Source organism: Onychostruthus taczanowskii, unplaced genomic scaffold, assembly GCF_017590055.1.
Source record: "Onychostruthus taczanowskii isolate IOZ18803 unplaced genomic scaffold, ASM1759005v1 scaffold44, whole genome shotgun sequence".
Classification (NCBI taxonomy): Eukaryota; Metazoa; Chordata; class Aves; order Passeriformes; family Passeridae; genus Onychostruthus; species Onychostruthus taczanowskii.
In genome coordinates, this window is record NW_024501903.1 from 1,443,349 (window position 1) to 1,467,173 (window position 23,825).

The 23,825-nt window shown below is 37.1% G+C and overlaps 1 protein-coding gene across 2 annotated transcripts in view; it reads left to right on the forward strand.

Moving 5' to 3' along the window:
• ACER3 (alkaline ceramidase 3) overlaps positions 1–23,825 on the forward strand; it is a 56,177-nt gene that overhangs the window by 24,941 nt on the left and 7,411 nt on the right. For both annotated transcript variants that reach the window (XM_041414080.1, XM_041414081.1), the window contains exons 3-9: positions 1,528–1,580; positions 5,705–5,757; positions 7,897–7,978; positions 9,112–9,147; positions 17,023–17,081; positions 20,396–20,497; positions 22,878–22,982. In XM_041414080.1, the coding sequence (XP_041270014.1) occupies positions 1,528–1,580; positions 5,705–5,757; positions 7,897–7,978; positions 9,112–9,147; positions 17,023–17,081; positions 20,396–20,497; positions 22,878–22,982 (490 nt within the window). The remainder of the gene's footprint in view (positions 1–1,527; positions 1,581–5,704; positions 5,758–7,896; positions 7,979–9,111; positions 9,148–17,022; positions 17,082–20,395; positions 20,498–22,877; positions 22,983–23,825) is intronic.

Sequence of the window (23,825 nt, forward strand, 5' to 3'; positions counted from 1 at the left end):
ATGAGAATTTCTCATTAGAATCTCAATGAAGGTGAAAGCCGTTGTAGCTTGCTGTTTGGAAAGATTTTTCAGAAGCAAACTAATGTAATCAAAGTTTACAGACTTGCGTGTGGTTGTTTATTTTCTGGTAGGGACTCTGCTTAGTTTTCCCCAAGAATTAATGGCATTGAAGTGTTTGGTAATACATTTTGAAATGTTGCTGTATTACAGTTTTGTATTTCAGTAAAGCTACATGCTTAGGTATTTAATTTCTTTGAGTAAGTGTAATAATCACAGTTCTAGTTAATAACATCTAAGGAAGCATCTCCAGACATGTCTCTTGACTGTCTTGCCAATCCTTTACAGAGTGCACAGAGATAAAATTCTTGTTTATGCATCAGTGAAACTTGACTCGTATGTGTAGACAAGGTGATACTCTAGCCACAAAATATGGCAGCACTACTCAGTGATCAAGGCTTAAGTGCCAATTACTTGGCTTTCTCTGAAACTACAGTCTGAGGTAAAACATAATTTCTTGAAGGAAGACAAGATACCACATTACTGTACTTGTTCTTGCAATATAGAACTGAGATAGTGTTTGATGTGAGTGTTTTACTGATAATATTTTAAAGTAATGAATGATGCATTAAATACTGTACCATCTTTGCTCTAAACAGAGAAATCTAATTCCAAGAAGCATTATTCATGCTTGACTGAAAAAACTGTATAGGCAAAGCATATGTCTCATAAAGTAATTTCAGAAGTAAATTCAAAATGTGTAAAGAAAGTATTTCAAATAAATAGAAATAATTTCTTAGAAGCTCATCTTTCTGTAGAGAAGGCTGGGAAATGGTGATCTCATTTCACAAAATGAATCCATCCTGTATGGGGTTGGTTTGTTTACCTTGAATTTCTAGTTATGTGTTATAGTAGTAATTCACTTCTGCTTTTGAATCACAGAATAGTCTTGAGTTGGAAGGGAGCCACAACTAGCTCTTTAATGAGCAGCCCCTGTGGGTATCAAACCCCAGACCTTGGTGTTATTAGCACCATGTTTTATAGGAACAACAAAAAGCTTTTCATAAAATACATGTTTTAAAACTGAACAGTAAGCAGAAAGGTTGAGAGGCTTCCAGGAGTACTAGTTATTGCATGTGCTTTGCCTTATAGAAGGGTTGGAACAGAGAAATCTTAATTCACTTAAAATTTAAAAAAAAGGAAAAAGATAAATTGATATATAATATTCCATTCATTCTGGGTTCCCTCTGCTCCTCTCCTCTTTGACATTATGCCCAATTCATAGGACACAGTACTGAGAAGAGTTAAGAGGACACTCACACCAAAAGCCCTGTAAATTTAGGGATTTTGTTGGTGACTAATATGTAAAGTAGAAGGCTGTGGAAAAATGGGGGTTTGTCCCTGCAGTAGAATGCTGTTGTTCTAATTTCTTTCTCACTGTTAAGCATGCATGTCATGCATTTAAGTTATTGTATCTGAAAATTTTACATGGATACTATTATGCTGATGATAGCTGTGATTTGTTTTCAGCAGTGGGATTGGGATCTTGGTGCTTCCACATGACCCTGAAGTATGAAATGCAGGTGAGTACTGATAAGTAGCTGTGAATCATTTTCTGTGTGTATCATGCTGTACAGTCATTTTGCCATTTCTTGTCTAGATGAAACTTGTATAAAATGAGTTAATCTACCTTAAGTATCATTGTACATCACTCCTTCTCTCAACAAGGCAGTAATGCAGGTTTTGTTTCAGTAGGTGTTTTCCACCGATTATGTACAGAAATATATACTTGCATCTAAAATAAGAGCTATCATCAATTGCTTATGGTGGTAGAGGACACTTTATCCTTTGGGAAATAATGTTATCTTTTTACACAAGATGTTATTTTGAAATTCTCACAGCTTTGGCATAATAGCAAGCAGTCTAAACTGGAATTATTGCTATTTATTTTAACTTTTCTCATCTTTGTTTCTGTTTATCTAGATATATCTGTAGCATTGATACTGAAATCAGTATCTTCTGAGTAGTAGTAATTGAGTAATTTTCTCTCTGTTTTCAAGTAGACATCGTTCTGTAACAAGTCACAGGACGTGGGGATTGTCCTGGTATTTCCTGTTTTCTAAAGGGATAAAGGAAGTCCTGTTGTCCTCTTTTAGGTCTGCAAAGAATAAGGAAATGCATCTTTGAATTAAAGTCAGGGTGAAGCGGGATGTTGTTCAAGATTAAGAAACCTACATTTAAAAGTCTGTGCTGGAAGTCTGTGTTCCCACCACGGTCAATGGAAATACAGTTTAATCAGTCGAGTGGAGAGAGGCAGTTGGCTGGGCTGAGTCATTCTCCAGACTCCACTGGCAATCTTTGCTCAAAACAGACTCATTTGTCTAAACAGAGATGTTTAGTGTTATTTTAGACTCTGTGAGTGTTCTCTCAAGCCTCCAACTTCCATCCCACAGAGGTGCAGGTTTCTTAGACTCCCGTCACATCTGCCAGTCCTGGATGGGTGTATTGGGAGTGACAGAGCATCTCAGGTGGCATTAGGCAACTACGCTGTGGCAGCTGAATTGAGTCCTGCATTTCTGCTGATCACAGTGGGACCTACATATTGCTGATTGTTTGATGTTAGCCTCCATAATGCTCTGGTTTGTATCTCTGGCATGTAGTGTAGACTGTCAGCTTCCACAGAGCATACTGTTGTCACCATGCAAGAATATCTGGTGGTTTTTCTTGGCATGAAAAAGGTGGTTTGTAGAGCCATTTCACCACTCTCTCCCAAATTAGGGTGCCATTTCCCTGTATTTGGTGGTGAAACTGCCTTGAATTTCTACCTTTTTCATATTACTCTCCTCAGCTGCTTGTTCCTGTCATGGCCACTATTTCAAATCCTCTTTCTCACAATGATGCAGAGGTGAGCAAGGGCACCCTGAAATCACACTCACTAAAATGATCCAGATTTAAAACCTTTTATGAAGGGGGAGATTGTAGGTTTTTGTTTTGTTTCAGGTGGGGGTTTTTTGGGGTGGTTTTTTTTTGTTTTGGTTGGGGTTATTTTTCAGTTGTTGTTGGAGGTTTTGTGTGTGTGTGTAGAGGATTTATTTCAATCCAAGTCACTTTGCTGCTACTTGCTCAATACTTCTGGTGTTGCATCAGAACAACTAAGGGACCTATGAACTGTGGTAATAAAGTGGGGCAGAAGCAGATGAGGAGGAAGCAGGAATGTCTTGCATCATCTTGTCAACTGATGTAAAAGGCTTCGTGTGAGGCAGGGAAAGTACATTTATTTTGGCAGCCAAGTGAAATCCACAAGTGGTCCATAATTATTCCAATTGTTTACTTACTGATCACCATGGAGGAAACAGTTCAACCAGTAAATAAACTGTCCTCATTCACTTTATCTCTTATTATGGTTAAAAATCAGCATAGCTATTCAAGGAGACTTTTTTTTTATATTTGTTTTGCAGTCTCAATACTGAAAATTATCAATTCAATTTTCTTAATTAAGAAAAATGTGAACACTTCTGTTCTTGAAAGCAGTTGTTTAGAATATTTCCAAGGAGGTCATCCCTTTTCTGTTATTTTTATGGGAATCTGCTTGATTGGACTCTTGAGGAATGCACAAAATTCTTATTTAGCCAGTGAAATCAGTTCCCTGAGTTCCCTTCTTTCCATGGTTCTTCATTGTCCAGGCATGCCTTTGACAGTACTCCTAGAAGCATACAGAAGTAATTGTCTTCTGCATGCAAATTCTAGTTAAGATCTTTTGAGAGGCTCTTTGTTGCTACTGCAATGTCCCTGAGATGCTGCCAGCATGTGAACCTAAGAGTGTAAGCGCCTGTCCAAATTTGAAAAATGTTCCTGTATTGTATTTCTTGTTCTTACCCCGCCTTTTTCTTTAATGAGGTGTTAAATGACTCACACTCTTTAACAGCCACATGAATTAATCCTGTAGTTAATTCCTATCAGACTTGGAAAAGCGTATCTCTGAATTTGTAAAATATATTGCTATAAAGCTGAATTCAGCTATTGCTTTTGTCCCCTGTAAGGCATCACAGCAAAGATAAACTACTGTGATGGCAAGGTGCCACCGAACATGCCTGCTAGCTTCAGCTGCTACCAATGCTCCTGATACTGTCTTTGTGCTGCCTGTTGTGCCCTTGACCCTATAATGCACAGGTCCTGGAATTGTAACCTTGCTCTGCAAGGTAGTTGTGTGCTGGCTCAGCACCTGGACCTGGCTCCCTGTAAGTCAGACCAGTCTGGTCTCCCCACTGGAGAGAAGCAGTGGCAGTGTGGGGGAAGAAGCAACATCTGCCTTATCAGTGGCTGCTGGGCAGCAGAGATGTTTAGCGCTCTTGTGAAACAGTTCCTGAGCTTTATATGACCAAAATCACAACAAGCCAATACTTCACACTCAAGATCATCATCTTGCCACTCAAGATCATCATCATTCATCTCTCTCCTTCTAAAGATCCATTTTTTTTTCAAAGCTAAAATTAAGTTTTTGACTGTGAAGTTAGAAAATTATCACAAACCAAGCAGAATCAGGCTGGCTTTATAAAAGAGTTTGAGTAAACTGCTTACTGCTCTTAACAAGTTTCATTGTTCAGAATAACATTATTGTTAACTTTAGCAGTGGTAGGAAAGCCATTTATTTACAGACACAGCCGCCAAGAACTTTGAGTGATAATGGAAAAAGGTCAAAATCTTTTTTGCATCTATTTCTTGTTTTTCTTAAAAGTCAAGCTCTAAAAGTTCTAAAAGCCCTAACTATTAATGTTTGCTTAACATATTAGAAATCAGAGGCTGTGGATATTCATTGATCTGTTTCTATCCTTTTTCATTTCCATGATTTTCTTTCTTTAGTCTTTCTTAAGAGGAGGTAAGTTTAACTATATGTTTATGAGCAGAAAGTCATGAAAGTTCTTTGGTGAGAAGTTTTACAAGAAAATGATGCTATGGTTCTTTTTCCTTCTAATGATAAATGGCAATTTTGAGTTTACCTGCTATTGAGAAATCAACTCTCTTGTGATTACCATTTTAATTCCATTCATTAAGGTGGCAGGTTCCTGGAGAAATAACTGTTTTAGCTGTAACAAACCAATCTTCTCCCAAAGTGTAAAAATTATTTAAGATAATAAAACATATGTCCCCATAATTTCTGTGGGAAACCCAGCAAAACAGCCCACAAGAACCCCACATCAAACAAACAAAAAGCCCTGTCTCTGAATTAAAAAATGTAAGAAATTTCTAAAATTAGGAAGTAAACATGCGAGCATATTGCCCATCCTAACAGGCTAGAATTGTATTTTATGCTATGGAAAAATTAAATTTCAATTTCTCTGTCAAGTGAGAAGATGCTACTGACTGTAAGGCCATAGATGGGAGGGTCTTCTTCAGCCTGGCTTTACAGAATTAATTCTTACAAATATTTTAAGAGATATGAGCAGCAAAAATGTCAAGATTCTTTGAAGGCGTGGGCACTTATGAAGTGTAATATTCAAAAGATTCAGAGTAATAAACTTTTAATGCAGCAGCTTCGGTAGCTGAACAGGGTTTGACAGTGCTATGTGTTAGAGTACATTCAAGAAGATGGATATCCAAATGACTTAAAAACTCCTGTTCACTTAAGACTTACCCTTTCCTTAATTAACTTAGACAAGCTTGTGAGTTAGAAGTAGCTTTCATGTTTTGATGTCTTTGCTTTTTATAGCTGTTGGATGAACTGCCAATGATATACAGTTGTTGTGTGTTTGTCTACTGCCTGTAAGTACTTGTTAATTTTTTTCCTTGAATATTTATGAAATGTTAACTTTTGAAATGTAGAGTCTCTGAAGCCAAATTTAGCATATATAGAGAGAAAGCTTCTGCTTTCAGTGATATCTGTTTTTGTACAGCATTATGATATTAGAGTACCAGGCTGGCTTTAGTCCTAGTTTTTGCTAATTTAAATATATTTTACCAGTGTTTTTTTTTTTAGTAGGGAAAAAAACCTACTCATTAAAGACTTAGTGTAGTATACAATCAGAGCTCAGTGCTACATGTATAAAAACAGCAGACATAATAAAATCAACTTCAGTAATGCCTACAAAATTAGTAACATTATAGTTTATTTGAGCTGGATTTCTATGATGTAGTCTGGCTTGAAATGCAAATTTCAGGTTTCTGGCTAAACCTGCTTTTCACTCATCTGGAAAATTAAAGGGACAAGATTTTATGAGGAGTTGAATGCATATTTTGGGGAAAGTGTCTTGGAACATGCATGACAGCTTAATGCAATGCCAGGATATGTTCTGCCATTTAATTTTGGGAGCAGTGTAGCATTTGACAACTGTAAGGATACCCTAAGTTGGCTTTTTCTTGCCTGTTGCTGCAAGTTCTGGATTTAATATCATTTGTTCTGTCACTTGGCAAATCCAAATGATAGATTAACTTGTTGCAGACTAAAAGAGAAAAAAACCCGTCTTTTTGCTTTTGAACACATCAAATATTCAGCTGTTGAAAATTGTGATGTCTTGGTAAAGATTACTGGTAGCTTGCAATGGAGATGGGATGCTTTAGGACTAAACCCCTATCTATGTAAATTGCCCTCAGTGTGTGACTCATACATTAGTGTGATTTGTACAAACTGAGGACCAGAATCATAATGCCTCTTTTAGTGGAAATATTTCCATTTCTAGCTCCCTATCTCCTTGAAATTGCCTTTGCATTCTTCTGATTTGAATGTGATTGAAAAAAAAGGATGAAAAGTGGCTATAAAAATATATCTGAATTCATTTTTTTTTTTAGTGCAGTGGTTACTTTATTATCTTCAAAAGCACTGCAGTCTGTTACTGCATTTATAACTCCAATAAGATTCTGTGTATTTATGTCTGGTAGCAGTTAAAATGCTCCAAAAAATGAGCTAATGTGTAGTTTAGGAGGCCTTTAATAATTGTTTTGGTTTGCTTGAAGGTAGGTTGCAGGAGTTATGCACAGGACTTTCCCTTATATGTCATTCAGTTCTGCTGATTCTCAAACTGTGTAATTACTTCAGCAAGCCATTTTTCAGTGTAGCACATCGTGCTGCCTTTAGACTTTTTGTTTCCCAGATGTGTTTTTATTTTATTTCCTTATAACAATTTATGATGGTGTCGATTTCTCCAAGTTTATAAACAAAGGAGCTAGACAGATGTAATTTGGAATTATATAGACAGCTTCCTCCAGCCCTGATGATAATGGGCTTCTCAAAATTCATTTTTGTTGGGGTTTTTTAGACCTTTTTTCTGGTGTAGATACAGTCTGGGATGTGTGTGTATTCCCATCACAGCTGAGGCTGAGGTGTAGTGTAGAGATTGTGAAGTTAATTTTAATTGTTTGTTTTACATACTGAGAGCAGCCAGGTGCTTTTACCTTCCACTTTTACCAGTACCCAATCTAGCAGATGTACTGCACTGCAACTGTAGTGAAGCCATAAACAATCCACATTTTAACAAGTCTGAGTTCAGTGTTTTGTAAGGCAGTCCTTTCCCTACACTGCTGCTTGCTCAGTAATGTTTTTGACAGCTGTGTTGCATTTTAAACCAATTACTAATTTGCCATCCATTATCGCCCTGTAAGCACCTTCTGAAAACACTTCTGCTTCACAAGCTCTTTTCTTAGAGTGGGTTACTTCTTGGCATGTGCTTGAGCTTATTGTGGTAAGGGGTTTTTTGCCTTAGATTTTTTAAAAAATATTTACTGCTAAGAGCATGAATTTTTTTCTTAAAATAATGTGTCTTTATTTAAGAAGTTAGGATTTCTTGAGAGGCCTAAGACTAATTTGAATCAATTTTCTCACAAAATTTTTAATATTATACCTTGGAAATTGCATGCTTCATATGGTAAGTGATGAATGTGTTCTCTCTCCTTTATCCTCTCTTCCAGGTATGAATGTTTCAAGTACAAGAACACAGTCAATTACGCACTGCTTTTCTTGTTAATAACATACAGCGTCGTAGTCAGCATAGTAAGTAACTTTTTCTAATACGGCATTTTCACCCTTTAGTTGGCAGTTTTTCTGACAGTGGAGAAATGTTATAGAGGCAATACTAAATCTCTGTCACTTCCAGTCAAGAAAGACAAATTATTCTTTTGTTGGGAAAATTATGTTGCTGGCCAGAGAAACCTAAAACCTTTCTATCTGAACCACTGTATAGAATAAATAAGGAAGCAAAGCAATAATCCTGTGCTAGAACAGGAATGTGAGAAAAACAGTTGCTATTGACTTGGTATGAGACCTTGGATAAGCTGTGTTCCTGCTTCTCTCACTTTAATTCATCTGTAGAAATAAGAATCGTTCTGTTTGACTGCAAAAAACTGAACTTTTATATCCAGTCCAGGATGCGGACTGGTGTTCTAAAACAGGCAGAATAAGAGAAGAACTTAGCTGTTAGTTAAAATGCTTCTAATTTTTTTGTGTCACAGCTAACTTGACTCCCTTTGTCAGTGGAGTGTTCTTCCTTTATGAATAAATTCAGTTTCATGCTGACTGTCAACCAAAGATGGAAATTCCTATGTAATTCTTTTTGATAAACATTTCTTTTAAAATTAAAGTGTTATTGTAAGTCATCTTCAGCTGCCAAAATACTTGCCTCTTCTCTTCTACTTCTCCTAAAATTTTTTACACTTGTGGCACATTATGCCTGAGGTCTAGTGCCTTTCCCTCTTCAGGAAGATAAATTAAATTAACTGTATTACAAGTCGGAAGAGGTACTAGCTTTTTGTAAAATTAATTGAAACATTAAATTATTGTCAAAAACAAGAAAAGCAATTAGAGTTGAGTATGTGTTTTTCTTGCAGTGCATATCAAGAACATCTGGTAACTTCAGCATCTTAATTGGCTTTGTATGTAGTCAACTCTACTAAATTAGAAGGCTTGTGTTAGTTGTTAATACTATATTTGTGCTTCTTAGTTTGAAATAATTCCACAGTTAAAACCTCAGGTTCTGCCAGAGGAAACTTCAAATATTTGATCAACTTTAATGGTGCATGGATAGGCACTCATGGCTTGATTCTAACAGGAGATACCTTGGCAATATTTAGGTGAATAATATTACGATGGTTCTGTTACAAATTATTTCTCTTTTTTAATCTTTCCAGGTTTACCTAGATTTGAAAGAACCTGTATTCCATCAGGTAAGTCGTGTTTTGTTGGAGCAGCTAATTTTGGTTTTCAACTATGCTGTTTTAGTGGAATATGTTACAGTGTTCTAGTGCTAGAAGAAAGGTGGAAGGGAAGCACAATTTGCCATTTACTTTTTCTTTAACCAGTATTGCTGCTTGTTGTGTCACCATCCTCTTACATAGTGACCTGAAAAACTAGAATGCTTCAATGTGTGTTGTGTTTTAGCTTGTGACCCAATATTTCCCACAGTTTTCATCAGAGCCAAGTGTAATGAGGTGACCCTAAGGTGTGTGAGAGAGGAACAGCTAAATGAGTCTTTGTACTGCCTTCCATTAGCAGCTGCTTTGAAACTATGACCTTACATCATAAGATCTCTTGATTGACTTAGCACCACATTCTTCTCTCTGCTTTAACATTAGTTAACTGGGTTTTTTAACTACTCACTTTTAGTTTGTGGAAATTCAAGGTGAGTTTAAGCACAGAATGCCTTCTAGGGTTATGTAGCAGACTGCTTTGTACAGGCTTAATGGAATATTTGGTACAGGCTCCTTTTGTAGCAGCCCAGGAGTATTAATATGCATCCCCTGCCTGTGGGGATAGGACTTGCATCGCTTACCTCTTCACAGAGGTTAGAAATGATGCTCATTTCTGTATGCCATGGGTAGTTTTCCCTCATTTATGATTTTTTGATTAGGGATAACAGCTGAAAAATTGCCAAGCAAAAAGCACAGAGCTCTTTGCAGGACAGAGCTTTAAAGCCTTAATTTTTAAAATTGGTAGTGCCACTGCTTGTCAAAATATGCCTGCTGCATCAGCAGTTGTAAAAATGATAACTGGCTCCTGTTGGTGGATTAGGAAGTGCTGATCAAGAGAATAAATTTTCAGCTTCTCCAAATAATCTCCCCTAGAAACATGAATTGTTACCCTACCTGTAGATAAAACAGAAATTTGCAGTGTGCCTTTTTTTTTATGATATTAATTAAATCCTTTCTTTTTTTCCCCCTATTTACATTTCCAGCAGAAAGATACTGGCTGGGATGAAAGTGACAATTATTCGTGCTTTTGCTGAGCTGGTCATAACCGGTTTTGAATGAAGTGACTTAGAGTAGTTTTGTTAAATAACAGTGGCAAAATTTACTATTTATAATGAACTTTTATCTCTTTAATCAATTATTTGCCCAAGCTGCATTTTTTTGAATAAATACATCACAGCTTCACTATAGTCCAGTTTGATACATTGACATAGGTGTTGTCCCATGTCACAAAAACTAAAACAATAGATATTACAACTTTTTGGGAAAGAGGGAAATAGAGAAAGTTTAAACTGTTGTCCCAGACCTTTAATTTTCTGCATCTGGTTTCTCTTAGGCTCAGAATATGAATTCCCTGTTATAATTTATACATGAGGAATCAATGTAGAAAATACTTGGATCCCATAAAAGTGTTGGACTTTTTACAACAATTCTTTGCAAATTGATTTTTATGGAGAACATATATTTATGGCCAAATTCCAAATGTTCAAGTACTGTACTTATTTTTTCACAGTCTTTGCCAAATATGTAGTAAATCCTGAGGAAATATTTCTCTGACTGCACAGCTAAACAAGGTTATTTTCTTAATACTTGTACATTATTTTAGAATGCATTTTAAAAAAGTTAAATAATTTCTGGAAGCATTTTCAAACTGCTTTTCAAGTCACTTAGGCTTGAAGTAAAATTAAATATGTTCATGCAGTCATAGTTTAAATCACAATCTTTCTAACTGGGTTAGAAAGTAGCATCAGGAGATAAAGCAGCATTTGGTTCCTCTAGGTGTTTGTGATCATTTTAAGTTGTCAGCCTTGCAAAAAGAGGAAGAACTGCAAGGGTAACTTTTTATTGTTCATTGTTTTAGTATGGATTGTGGGTTTTTTTTGGTTTTTTTTCCCCTCTGAAAGGAGGCCAGTAAGAATGGACAAAGGATCCTATTATATTTAGCAACCAGTATCCAAACCTCATTTTTCCCCAGATTACTTTCTACTTGTCTTTCCAATTTAGGTTCATAAATTGCCAGCTGCCAGCAGGGCACAAAGGTGATTTTAGTTACTTATCCACGGCACAGTAGCAATACAGACCAACTTCTTTTTCTGCATCCACATATTAAGGGAGATCTTTAAGGATTTTAGTGCTTCAGCTGTAGGAGGAATGAGATGCATGTTTTGGGCAGGTGGAGGCAGCACATCATTAGAAGGAAAAATACAATTCCTGTTTGACAGCTGATCTAGTATTTTTTGCCACCTCATCGATTAAATGAAATATATTAATGGCCTTTAGAGGCATATATTGTCTTGTTTATATTCAAATCTCTCAGGCTAGGGCACTGTTAGTCCTAATTTTCAAGGTGCTAAACAACCCTACATCCCAGCTGCCTGGATGTTTTTAAGCCAGTATCATTGTCACAGAAAACAGCTGTGCCTCTCCCCTCTTCTCCATCTGGCACACAAATTTATTTTCTGATGTGAATTTGATTGGGGAACTCAACAGGTTGAAACTCTCCTCGGAATTAATTTTAAATCAGATTAGTTTTTCATCCGTGTTTACCACATGTATACAAGGAAAGGGGCAGGGGAAGAATGGCTGCTCGTGTGAAGTGATCCATAGACATACAGAGACAGCCCTGGAAGTAGAAGTAGTTACTCTGGAAGTTAAACTCTCAACTCAAGTCTTACAGGTAGCCTTCTTCCTAATATGATGAGGCCTGGGAAGCTGTCACATACAAAGCAACGTGTTCCATCCCGATTTGCCTGCTTGCTGCATACCATATCTGATCACTTGGAGTGATCAACAACCTCGTTCAGTTAGTGGGCCAAGTTATGTGAATAGGGAAATAGTTCTAAAAACCTGTTTTATTTGTGTAGTCATCTGCTGTGACAGTTTGAGGCAAATTTTAGCAAACAAATAATTAAAAGGTTAATGGAAAATTAGGTTAAATAGCTGTTTCTTCTACATTAGGAAATGTGATGTAAAAAATAGGCATTCTAGAATGTTCTTGTGGCATCCCATGGGAAACCAAGCCAGCTGGCGGAACAGATCAGTGGGAGAGTTGCAAATAGGGTAAGGTAGTGACTAGTGAAAAGTGACTAAAGGAGATTATGAGAAAGCCTGAATTTTCTTGGAGTCAATATTGGGACTGACTTGTTTGGTTGGTTTCTTTTTTAACAACCTACCTGAAAAAAGAGGAGTATACTGCTGGTATTTGTGATGATACAAAGTTCAGAGTTACCACTGAGTACTGGGGGAAATGAAGAGCTAACTGGGTGGACAAATACAAACTATTCTTGTTCAAAACTGCTTACAGATCACCAAAGGAGGGGAGGGAGTGCCTGGATGTGTTCACTGTTTACAGCATAACAGCATGACCAGGGATTTTTTTTACTTTTGATAGACATAAAATACAAGTATTGGATTTACTTCTTCAGGTGACTTTGAATAAGAGGAATAAAGTAAGCATGGCAGGAAAAGGCATTTCATTTGCCTTAATTTAAAAAATTAATAGATTTTTTTCTTTAGGGGTGTTTTAAATATACAAGTGGAAAGAAGAAGGTGAAATCAAGGTGAAACATGTAGAAGTATGGAAGTATGTAAGGGAGCATGAAACTGCATGAAGAATATATTGTGTCTGGGCACAACGTGTTCAGACTTGCAGGATTCACCATTTTGGGGAATCTGTGTGGACCCACTGGATGTCTTACAGCTCTCCAGAGTCCCTCCTGCTGCAAAGACAATAGTTAATTGTAGGCTTGTGGTGAATATGTTGTGCCTTTTGGTGGAATGTGTTCTTACTTTCTGTACATTCAGGTTCCCCAGTATTCTGTCCAAAATTACCTTTTCAGGCATGTCTTCACCACAGAGCTTTTTCTGTTCTGTCATTGTCCTGCTGATGAGCACATATAAAACTAACTTGAGTGACATTTCACTCTTACACAGCTCATTTGGGGATGTCATCCCAAGCGAGTACAGCTTTCATTCTGGATGGTGCTTCTACCTGCACAGTAGCTTAGGGAATAAGGAAGGATATTCCAGCTCTTCAAAGGTTCAACTCTACAAGTCATTGGAGGGGAAGCTTGACTTTCTGTGGCAGACAGTGTCCCAGAAGCTCTACAGCAGCAGTGACTTGTGTGTCATTTTGCTATCACATACATGTATCTAAACAGGACCAAACCCAGAGAATCTTAGTTCATTCAGGAGCTGTCAAGGCAGCCTGTGGTACTACACAGCTCTAACTGTGTTGAGTTACTTGGTATTTCAGTGTCATCTTGGGGTTGTCCTTCCTTTTTCTCTCAGCTCAGATTTCTTCTCCAGAAATCCAAACCTATGTAGAACTCGGTTTTCTTTGTTGCAAAAATTGCAAATACAGCTTCCACATTCAAGTATTTAAGTAACGGTCTTTGATTACCTGGTTGGAGTATTAGATAAGCTGGTTGCCAAGAACCCAAAATCTCTGAGTACAGTGCCCAATGTATATACTAATATTTGAGGATGATAAATTGACTTTATTAACCAAAGATGGATAGAAAGCCAGGAGCAGGGGAAACAGAGAAGTAGAAATAGCAGGCTATGTATTCTGTACTAGAAGAGTAGAGGAAGAACCAATTTTGTATGCTCCCTCTCTCAGTGTGGAGTATCAACATTGCTTCTGACTTACATAAGCGAATTTATATATGATTTCCTTAATTGCCTCCCCATTAAAAATGCTGCCAGACATTGGGCCCTGAAGTGCTTACTTCCCATTTGTGAATTAGGAAGTTCTTCATGTTTCACCTTCTTATGAGGTAATCCACTGTGTCTTCATCAGACTTTGGGTTTTTCCCTCAATTGCGAAGATACCTTCAAAGCTGAAATATGCAGAGCTTTATTTGCATCTGAAACAGCAAAGGGGGAACTGTCTAGTGGTAACAGAAGATTGAGATTCTGATCTTTCCTTTTGTTTCAATTGCAGTAAAATGATGTTCTTTGGCAGTGGGAGACAAAATAGCAGAAAACTTGCTTGGCTTGTCATCTGTCACTTAAATGATATGTTAGTTTAAGAAAAGAAGGACAAAGGAAGCTAAAGGAATGGAAAAATTTGATTTAACTTGAATAAGGCAGATTTTTCTTTTTTATAATATAGTACTTTGTCCTTCTCTGGGTGGATGGGTAATACCTAACAAAGTTTTACCATGATAAAAATAGTAAAGCCAGGGATGGTAAAAGAGATAAAGTAAGCACTTCTGCCTGACATCTGAACTAAGTTGTGCAGTTTGGTGTGTAGCCCTCTAGTAAGAAACAGCTGGGGAAGGCGAGCAGCTGCTGTCCCTGTATATCACAGCAGCACCTCCTGGGTGCTCACCTTCATCGAGCAGGATGGGAGCATGCAGAGCAGAACAGTTTGTTGTTCCAGTCTTTCACAGGCTTTTGAACACAAATGTGTTTTACTGCTAACAACCTATTTGGGTGGGGAAGCGGAAAAGGCAAGAAATTGCAGTGTCAACGATGGGCATATATTTCTTCAGTTGCTGCAAGGTTCTTTTTTCCCCCTTCCTTCCTCCATTAATACTGTCTTCTTCTGCAAACCATTAACTCACTAGCAAATATCAAGCCAGAAACCCTGCAAAGAAAGCTTTTCTTAGCTTCTGCTCTTTCCTGCTTTTAGCAACTGCTGAAGAAGGTAACATTTTAGCTGGGCTTTGGGCTGCCTTTAAGATCTGTTTCTCTAGGTGTAGTCTGACACTATTGAACTCCCTGTACAAAGAATTCAAAAGCAACTTGGGTACAAGCATAAGGGTGGTCACAACCCCTAATGTGTATGACAAAAATTGCTCTTAATGGATAAGTTTTTTCCATATCTCTACTGCAAAGGAGTATTTTTGTGATGGAAATTTTAAGAAGGAGAAGATCAGCAAATCAAACTGTAATTTGGATCTTGGAGGAGGCTTTTTAAGGGTATCTTCCTCTGTGCCACCCCTCTCTTAGAATAAATCTCTGGATTTGATTAGGTAAAATGAAGAGGACTGTTTTAAATGAGGCTGATAATGTATTTATGTGGTGGGATCTTTTTAGGCAAAATGTCAGCAATGAAGAATTGTACCAGCAGGCAGCACCTAGCACACCTGAGCACTCCCCTTCCTCCCCTTAGCTTGGGACTGATGAGCACTTGATACTCAGGCTGTGTCTAGCAGGTTGTGTTGGTTTTCTTTTTTTCCTGGTTTACGTGCTGTACCCCAACAAGGGGACTGGAATTAACTAACAGCTTTGTATAAATTACAAGCCAGAACCAATTAGCCTTTCAAATAGTTTTGCTTTGTTTAGCTCTACAGAGCAGAACACACAGTAGTAGTAGTAGTAGTTTATTTACTGAAATTCTTTAATCTTGTGCTGAATGCAAATGAAGAGCTGCTGTGCTGACTGACTTTGAATAGTCAGCATTGGGGCTTACTTTACCTGTTGTCAAACATTAGGGCTCTGTTGTCTCTCTTGCTCTGTATACGTGCACTGATAATACAGTGCACTACTAACCTTATCCTTAAATCTAAAGGGAGTTTGCAAATTTGCCTTTATAGACTTTTGGAAGGAAGGTTTCACTTTGCATTATTACAATAACCTGTTTTATGTGAGATGACTAGACATGCTTTCAGGATAGTAGGGTCTGAATGCCCCAGTTACAGCAGAGTGAGAGGCAGTCCCTGTCTCAAAGACAGTGGAAAAGAAGGAGGGGTATGAGAAGGTCACTAGAACATGGTAAGGACACCAGTTTGTATGCACACTTCTTTCTGTGAGGTTTAGTGGCTTTTGAAAAAAGACAGCAAAGGTTTATAATTTTTCTGTTTTACGTTAAAGGCATAATTAGATAGTAGCTAACTAGAAGCAAGATGAGAAAGTTAAGTCAGTGAACAAGGAAGAAAAAAAATACTGGGAGGCCTGTGGGCCACTGGAGATAGGCAAAAAGAGCAAGGCACAGCTGCTTGGAACAAACTGCCTTTTGGCAGGAGGAAGCCAGTGTTCAGAATAAAAGATATAGAAAGTTATTGAATGTCACCAGTGTCTAAAAATCCTCCATGCTGCAGTGACTTCTGCATCACTTTCAGGCATGACTGGCCACATTTTTTCTCTTCTATAATCTGTATGTCTTGGAGGTGGTGTTACATGGATTTTAAGTTTGTGAATAAAATAAAAGGGAGTGATTTAAAGACCACGAGGCAAAAAATAAATGATTACTTTGACTTTTTATAAGTCAGGTGATTGCATTCAAATTCATCAAGCCTACAGTGAGTCAGATTTTGCTCATGCATCTTTTCAGACTGTGCAGCCTTCCCACTATATAATTAGATGGAATCCAAACAATCTGTAATAATTGCTTGAAATGCTTCCTGGAAAGTTTTTCCCCATAATGATGCTCAGTGTGGGAATAGCACATAGTCTATTCAGGTGTTAGCTTTCAGGAAAACATATTAATCAAGTATCAATGAAGTACAGCTTTATAAAACAGCTTTAGCTGATGCTTGTACAGTCCTGGGCTAAAATGCAGAGAGAGAGAAGAGATAATAGGTGTTAGTTACCATTTTTGATTTCAGGGTGCTTTCCGAGTGCCATCTAGTGTTTGCTTTCCTATTCAGAACAGTGGAACGTTGGTTTTACACAACTGACTTTTCCTGTAATTGTATAAAGGGCATGCTTTATAATCATACTTTTATTTGAAACTTTAACAGATGGCTTTCTGGAGATGAAGTTAGAAGGAATGCTATTTTCCTGAGACATAAAAATTTTAAAAAAACCCCAAAAACAGAGACTTCAAAAGATTTTTACTCCTGTAGTATTTTATAAGGTCTCCTGGACCCAACTGCTGAATTTTATCTCTTTTTTTTTTTTCAGATCATGTATGGAACACTAGTTTCCATCATAGTTCTAAGATCTGTTTATATAGTATTATGGTAAGTAACCTTTTAATTCAGCATTGTAAGTTACAACATAGCATTTGCAGCTTTTTTTTTGGTTGGATTAACGTGAGAGATTGGCAACAGGAGAATTTCTTTAACTAGGTACATAATGTTAGCTCCTGGGCTCCCCTGGGTTGAAAGGGATTGACCTTGCACTTTTTTGAAGCCACTGGGATAACATTAAACTAAACTGAGATTTCTACACTTATGATCAGTGTTTACTGTCAGGTGTTCTGCTGGTGTCTTCAGCTGTTAGACTGGGATTTACACAGAAATGGAGTTGGTCTTCTTATTGCTTGGTAGTGTGAAATCTGTTGCTAGTGTCCAAACTCTAATGAGAATACTGGGAGAGTGCTAAGAGCAAGATTGCAGAGTGGAACCATCACTTAGTAATTTCCTTTCCTCTTCCCTGCTCAAGTATTTAAAAAATAATAACACATTATTGTTTTTCTTACAGTTTTGATTGGATAAAGTTAGGCATAATGCTATGGAAATGGAAATTAAAATTGTAACAAACAAAAGGTATTAAAAGTGCTAGGAGACATTGAGAAGCATTAGAATCATTAGAGCACAGACTGGATAGGTAAAAGGGAGAAAAATGGAATTTAATCAGTATTGGAGTAAACATATACCTTTAGCTCTCAGAGGCTCAGTTGGTTGCCCATTTCTGTCTATCTCTTGTGAATATTTGGTGTTCTCATGCATTTGGGGATGGCTTCTGAAAATTACTTATTTCTGTCGTCATTTTAAATGCTTTGTGTTAAACTTTGTTTCAAGTTCCACTTGTGTCTGTTCAGGAACACAACAAGGAATTTAACAAAATGTGAATTTGAAGTATTATTGAATCCTCAAATATTCTGAGTTGGAAGAGACCCACAAGAATCAAGTACATTCATTGACTCACTTTCCAATTGCCATTTCATGTGGTTTGGCTTTCCCCAAGAAATTCCCACAGACCAAGTGCAAATGTTCACAGACTTTTTTATTAAGCAAGAAGAACTTAAAACTGATAGTGTGTTGCAGCTTCAGAAACAATCATCAATTTAATGGCACTTTTTAAACCTATGGACTGGAAATTTTAATCCTTGCCTGGAGATCTTAAGTGATACCATGTTAATTCACCTCCAAGGGGAACTAAATTGAATCAAATTGAAGTCATTTTAATTTTGTTCCTATTCAAGGATTTAACACAGTTCTAGTCTTTTAGATTAAATTTCTTTCTCTGTGTAGACAAACTCTTGGGCCTGCTATTTTTCTGCAAATTCCACACAGTTATACATTCTCATTATTTCTGGAGCATGTCATAGTCTTCTGTTTTTATCAATGACATCACCCCCTTCCCTCCCAGAGTTAATTGTTTTGCCAATTGCAATCATTAATTGTTTTGCTCCAGCAAAGTCTCTCTCTGAAGTTCCACCTACTTTTCACTTCAGTTTTATGGGCTTGGAGTGTATATTCTTAATTAGCTTGATCACTTCATTGCATCAGCACCCTACAAAGACTTATTTCCCCCGTTGGTGTTATTATGCAAACTGGGTAGAAAGTTGGGATGGGATGAGAAGTAGGTTTAAACTACTTCTAAATTTTAACTAAACTACTACTAATTTTAAATTAGTTCTGCTAGAGAAGCTCTGCCAACCTGAAGGTACCCTTTCTTTTCTCTAAAATTTGTCCCCAAGCACACTTTTGGGTTTACTTTCTCTGCACGGCTAGAATATATTCCTGTATTCCATCAGTAGTGCTAGCACTTGGCCAAGCCTTTTCCAGCTTACATACTGACCCTGATTTCTGCTTGTTTTTTTGTTACTTCACCTCCTATCACTCATATTTCTTAGTGTGAGCCTTGAAGTCACTCTGAGATTAGAGTGAAAATCCCAAAGAACAGCATGTTATTCCTTCCAGGCTACTACCTCATCCTATCGTCACCAGTTGTTCCTCTTCCTGCCTCTTCCCCCCACACTTTTCATCTCTTTCATAGCTCTGTTTCCTCCCAAGATTACAACTGGGCAAATGTTATTCTCTGTTCACAAAGCATGTTCCCTGTTGTTAACAAGTGGTGCCAGTTGATTCCTTCACAAAACACCACTGTTTATTCCTCAATAATTCCAGCTATGATTACCTAATTACCAGCATGTTTAATATACCATTTAGTGCTCTGTCATGCCATGGTCTTATGTCTTTGGAGCACTGAGGGGGTAATATTACAGTGTAGTCTTTGCCAGGTACTGCATGGTGCTCCACACATTTATTAGACTAAACAATAATTTTGCTATTTTATATTGGCAGTCAGTTTGTGAATATGTACAGCTTGTCTCTGTTAGACAAGAGCTTCCTCCACAGAGCAAGCTACCTGTTTGTTTTGCAAACAGAGAACATTTTGGTTTCCAGTGCTCACAGCTCTGAAATGTGCTGTGATACACACAGTGGAGGAAAGGCAGCTCAAGAATGTGTTTTAACCCAGAATCTCAACTGTGCATTCACAATACTTAAAAACAACTTGAACAGTATTTCATGGCAGCCTTTCAGGGTTGGATTTGATTTTGCTTTTGGACTTGTCTTATTAGGGGGAAAGGAGCCTTCCATGTAGGAAGTTTACAATTTCATGGTCCAACCCGAATGTAGATAGGGAAAGTACATTTATTAATGATGCACTTTCTTGCATCTGATTCTTCAGTGTGTTTTCCATATCTTAAGAAGATTTTTTTTCTGCCAGAATTAAATTGACATTTTTGTATTCCCAGTAGCATTCAACTCAAAGGTGAACATAAAAGTACTGGGGTTTAATACCATTCATTTGGCTAGTTGTTGGTCATGGTAGTCTATGGTCACAAAAGAGTAATTTTGAAAGACATATTTGTACAAATTCCCTAGTATAGAGATATCCTTTCTTGATAAAGACTCTCTTCTTTTGGGAGAGTCCAACTTGGTAACAGGGCTTTTTTTTTTTCTTTTTTAATGAAAGAATATACATGGGACTGAAGAATTAGTACCTTTTAGCCAACTTTAATTTTCCCACGTTTTGGTTTTACTCAGTTCAGTATTTAGGAAAACAATTACAATTATAGAAGTAAATGAACAGACTCAGAGAATATGAGATCAGGAGAGAGGAGAAGTAAAATACAATATTTAAACAGATGAAATGTAAATTTGGCATTTTTTTTCTTTTGAGAGAAAAACCAAATTGATAAAGAATTTTATTTACATATAACAGCATTTCTGTATTTACACATATTTAGTGTAGTATAGATTAGTATATTTCTTTATCTTAAAGCCTTCTGTACTAAACTTTGTATTATTTCTCTCTCTAGGGTATACCCATGGCTTAGAGGTTTAGGCTATACATCTTTAACTGTATTTTTAATGGGATTTTTTCTCTGGAATGTGGACAACATTTTCTGTGATAAATTGAGGTGAGTCTTTTGACTTGTCTGGATAGCTCTTAATAGCCTTTAATTATAAAGATTGGATTATTTCTGAGGTGTATATTCAAGTCCATCTCATCGTAGGTATGGTATGCTGCCTACAAAACATCCATGAGGATTTTATGCAGATTGCTCATGACTAGAGTCAGCACTCAACAGGGGTTTTTAAATTTTTTTTAACCATTTATAGATTTATTTTTTGTTATTTCTCTTTAACTTCAAATTAAATTGAGAGAAATAATGTCACTGAAGTAATTTTGAAGATCTATGGCTGACTAAAGCCTGCTATTCAGACTTGATTTCATTTGAATGTGTTTTTATTCTGCTCATTTGGGGTTTTTTTCTGCTCTTCCATTAATTCTGTGTGTTAAAGAAGACATTCTGTTAAATGCAGAACTACTGCTACTACTACTGCTACTACTGTTCAAGAAATACGTATTTCAATATGCGTGCTATTAATAAACAGCTCTTAGTTGCAATTCATGTGTTGTTCAGCAAGCTGGAGGAGATGGAAAGGTTAATTCCAGCATCCATACCCATCCATTTTTGACAACCTGAAACACTGTTATGCCACAGAGTCTGTGTTGTACAGAATTGTCCTAGTAGGCTGATTTGTCAGATCCAAATAACTGTGTTGTAAAGAAGTCTAAAGTTTTCTATCCCTTCTGGCTCTTCAATCCCTGTGCTAGGTTAAGCCAACTGAAAGTTAATTCCAAGAAACTTTTTAAAAATGAATATAATACATGATTCTCAGCCCTAGGAGCACTTGATACAGATGGGATAGAGTTATTTGGCAGCACAAGTGGCCTGGGTTTACAGTTACTTTGCCAATATTGGCATCAGGGTTGATTTTTGCAGCTGCCTCACATCACTGGTGAGATCATAACCCCCAATTCACCAAACCTGCTGAGCTGCTGTGGGTCCATGGGGCTTTTGAACTGGTTCCTAGGCCCAGAAATGACACCAGCTGCTGAGGCACTTTTTTCCGTCCTCATTTCATAAGGGGAAAAAATGTTAGTGTCTTTCCTGTAATACTTGTGTGGTTATGGTGCTAGGAAAAAAAAAAAGCTTGTTTACTAGCTTTAATCAGACATCTGCAGAGCCTTGGATTTCTCCAGGAGGTGTTATAATTTGAACCTTTGGAGAAAATACATTTAAATCCCTTGAAATTCTTTATTCTCTGAATGTCTAGCTTGTGAATCATCCACCTACCTGGTCTGTTTGGTTTTAAAGTTCAAAACTGCAGTTTGATTCAGGATTTTTTGTTCCATATTTCAGTAAATCTGCAGCTTATTAAAAAAAAAAGAAAGAAAGAAATCAAAATAACAAAAAATCTGTAGTATTCACTTTTCTGGTTGGAACCACACACTTCTGAATTTGAGCTTTGAAATTTCCTACCATCCAAAGGCTCAAAGGTTATGCTGGGCTGCCGGGCTGCATGTTCCACTGTGTCATTGATGGACTCACACAACTGAAGCTTTGTGGTAATATTTGTGACTGAGCAGCTTTGGACCAAGCACTGTAATATCAAACAGTAAGGATGTATTCCAGGAGCTGCAGATTTTTCTTCCTTAACACGTGCAATCGTTGTTTTTCATTTTTTACTTTGATAAGTGAAATTAAAGTGGAAAAAAACCCCAGCAGATGCAAACAATTCCTCCACCGTCAACCAAAATAGGCATTATCTGTAGAAGCCTAATGAGCAGGAGAAATAAGAGCAATGGAGTTCCCTCTCTTTATTTCTTTATCTTCATACCTTAGCCCTTTCCCAAGTTGCTCACACCCCATAACTACAAAATACAAAGCATGTTGGTGGAGTATTTCAGACCCTCTACTTTAATTGCTTCCTCAATAAACATCCATTTTGTCCCTGTTTTAGAGTCCAACAAGAAAGGAAAGTTAAGCTTCCATGGACCTGCACAATAGGCGGTGTGATTGCCAAATTTAAAGTGATGATGTCTGATAAATATAATTTCCTCTCTTGGACCTTAAACTCAACATTTCATCCTATCAACAGTAGTTCAAAGGGTTTTGTGGAGGAGAATGGTAGAATTCATTTGGGACTGTGGGATGCCATAAATATATTCCCTGAAATTTGAGTCCAGAAGTAATTGGTCACTCATCATATAAAGAAAAGTCTGTTTCCTTTAAATGTATAAGAAAGTCAGTTTGCTGATCTTTCTTTGTACTGGCAGTGTAAACTATAACTGCTGCTCCTCACCTGCTGAAAGCCTGACTCCATGAAGCCTCACCTGTCCAGCACATGCCTGAGATATGGAAACAATAATGTGTGATCTGATAATCCAGCATTGTGATTTGAGATTGCTTAGCTGGGAAAAACTATTCCATTGCATGGTATTTCTTTCAGGGCATTACGAGAGAAGATGCCTCCCGTGGTTGGAGCTGTGACACAGTTTCATGCATGGTGGCATATTCTCACAGGCCTGGGTTCTTACCTTCATATCCTGCTAAGGTAGGAAATGTTTTCTAAACTGGATGTTCACAGAGATTTTATGAGTTCTCTCAGGTTCAGGTGTACTTCGGAATGTTGTACCATCCAGAAGAGCAGGAAAATTACTTATTAAATGGGCGTGTGATTTTCTTTCCTCTTTGTAACTGATCTAAAAGCTCTCTAAAACTAATCTATATTTTTCAAAATGTAATCACTAGTCTTTAAATAGTCATGGTTCTTCCAGAAAATTTAATTAAAAAATGGGAACCCTATGGCAGTTAAACCAAAACTATTTGAGAGTATATTAATTTCAGAATTTAAGCCATTAATACTTGTCTGTTCTTGAGCAGCAATCCTGAAGTACTTAAACATGTTTAAATTTAGGAGCTTAACAAATCTTTTGATAGGCACTGTCACTCCTGAAAACCAGCAGGCATCCTGCTGTAATGCAGAAGGGTGATGGCTGAAGTAGTTGTAGAGGAGCTGTTCCCAAAAGGGCAGGGTATTATTTTGAGGAAGAGACTTAAACAAGAATGTAAGTTAGCAAGTCTGGAGCCAGCAGATTTTTGTCTCATTTTTGCTCCATACCACCATCTAGTGGAACCAGGGGCAAGGATAGTATGTAAATTGAAATCTGAAGAATTTCTGCAGTTTGTTTGTCATCTAATGAAATAAAATTTTACCACTTAACCCATAACAAAGAGAATGTCTGTCTTATGTTTACATCCTGAGAACTTGATTATATATCAATTTTTCTACATCTAACATGGTATTCACCTTTTTTGTCAGATGTTAAAATACATAATAAAAGGAAAATGCAAGGAAAATAAGTACATTTCCATTAGATGATCTGATAGCTCATCA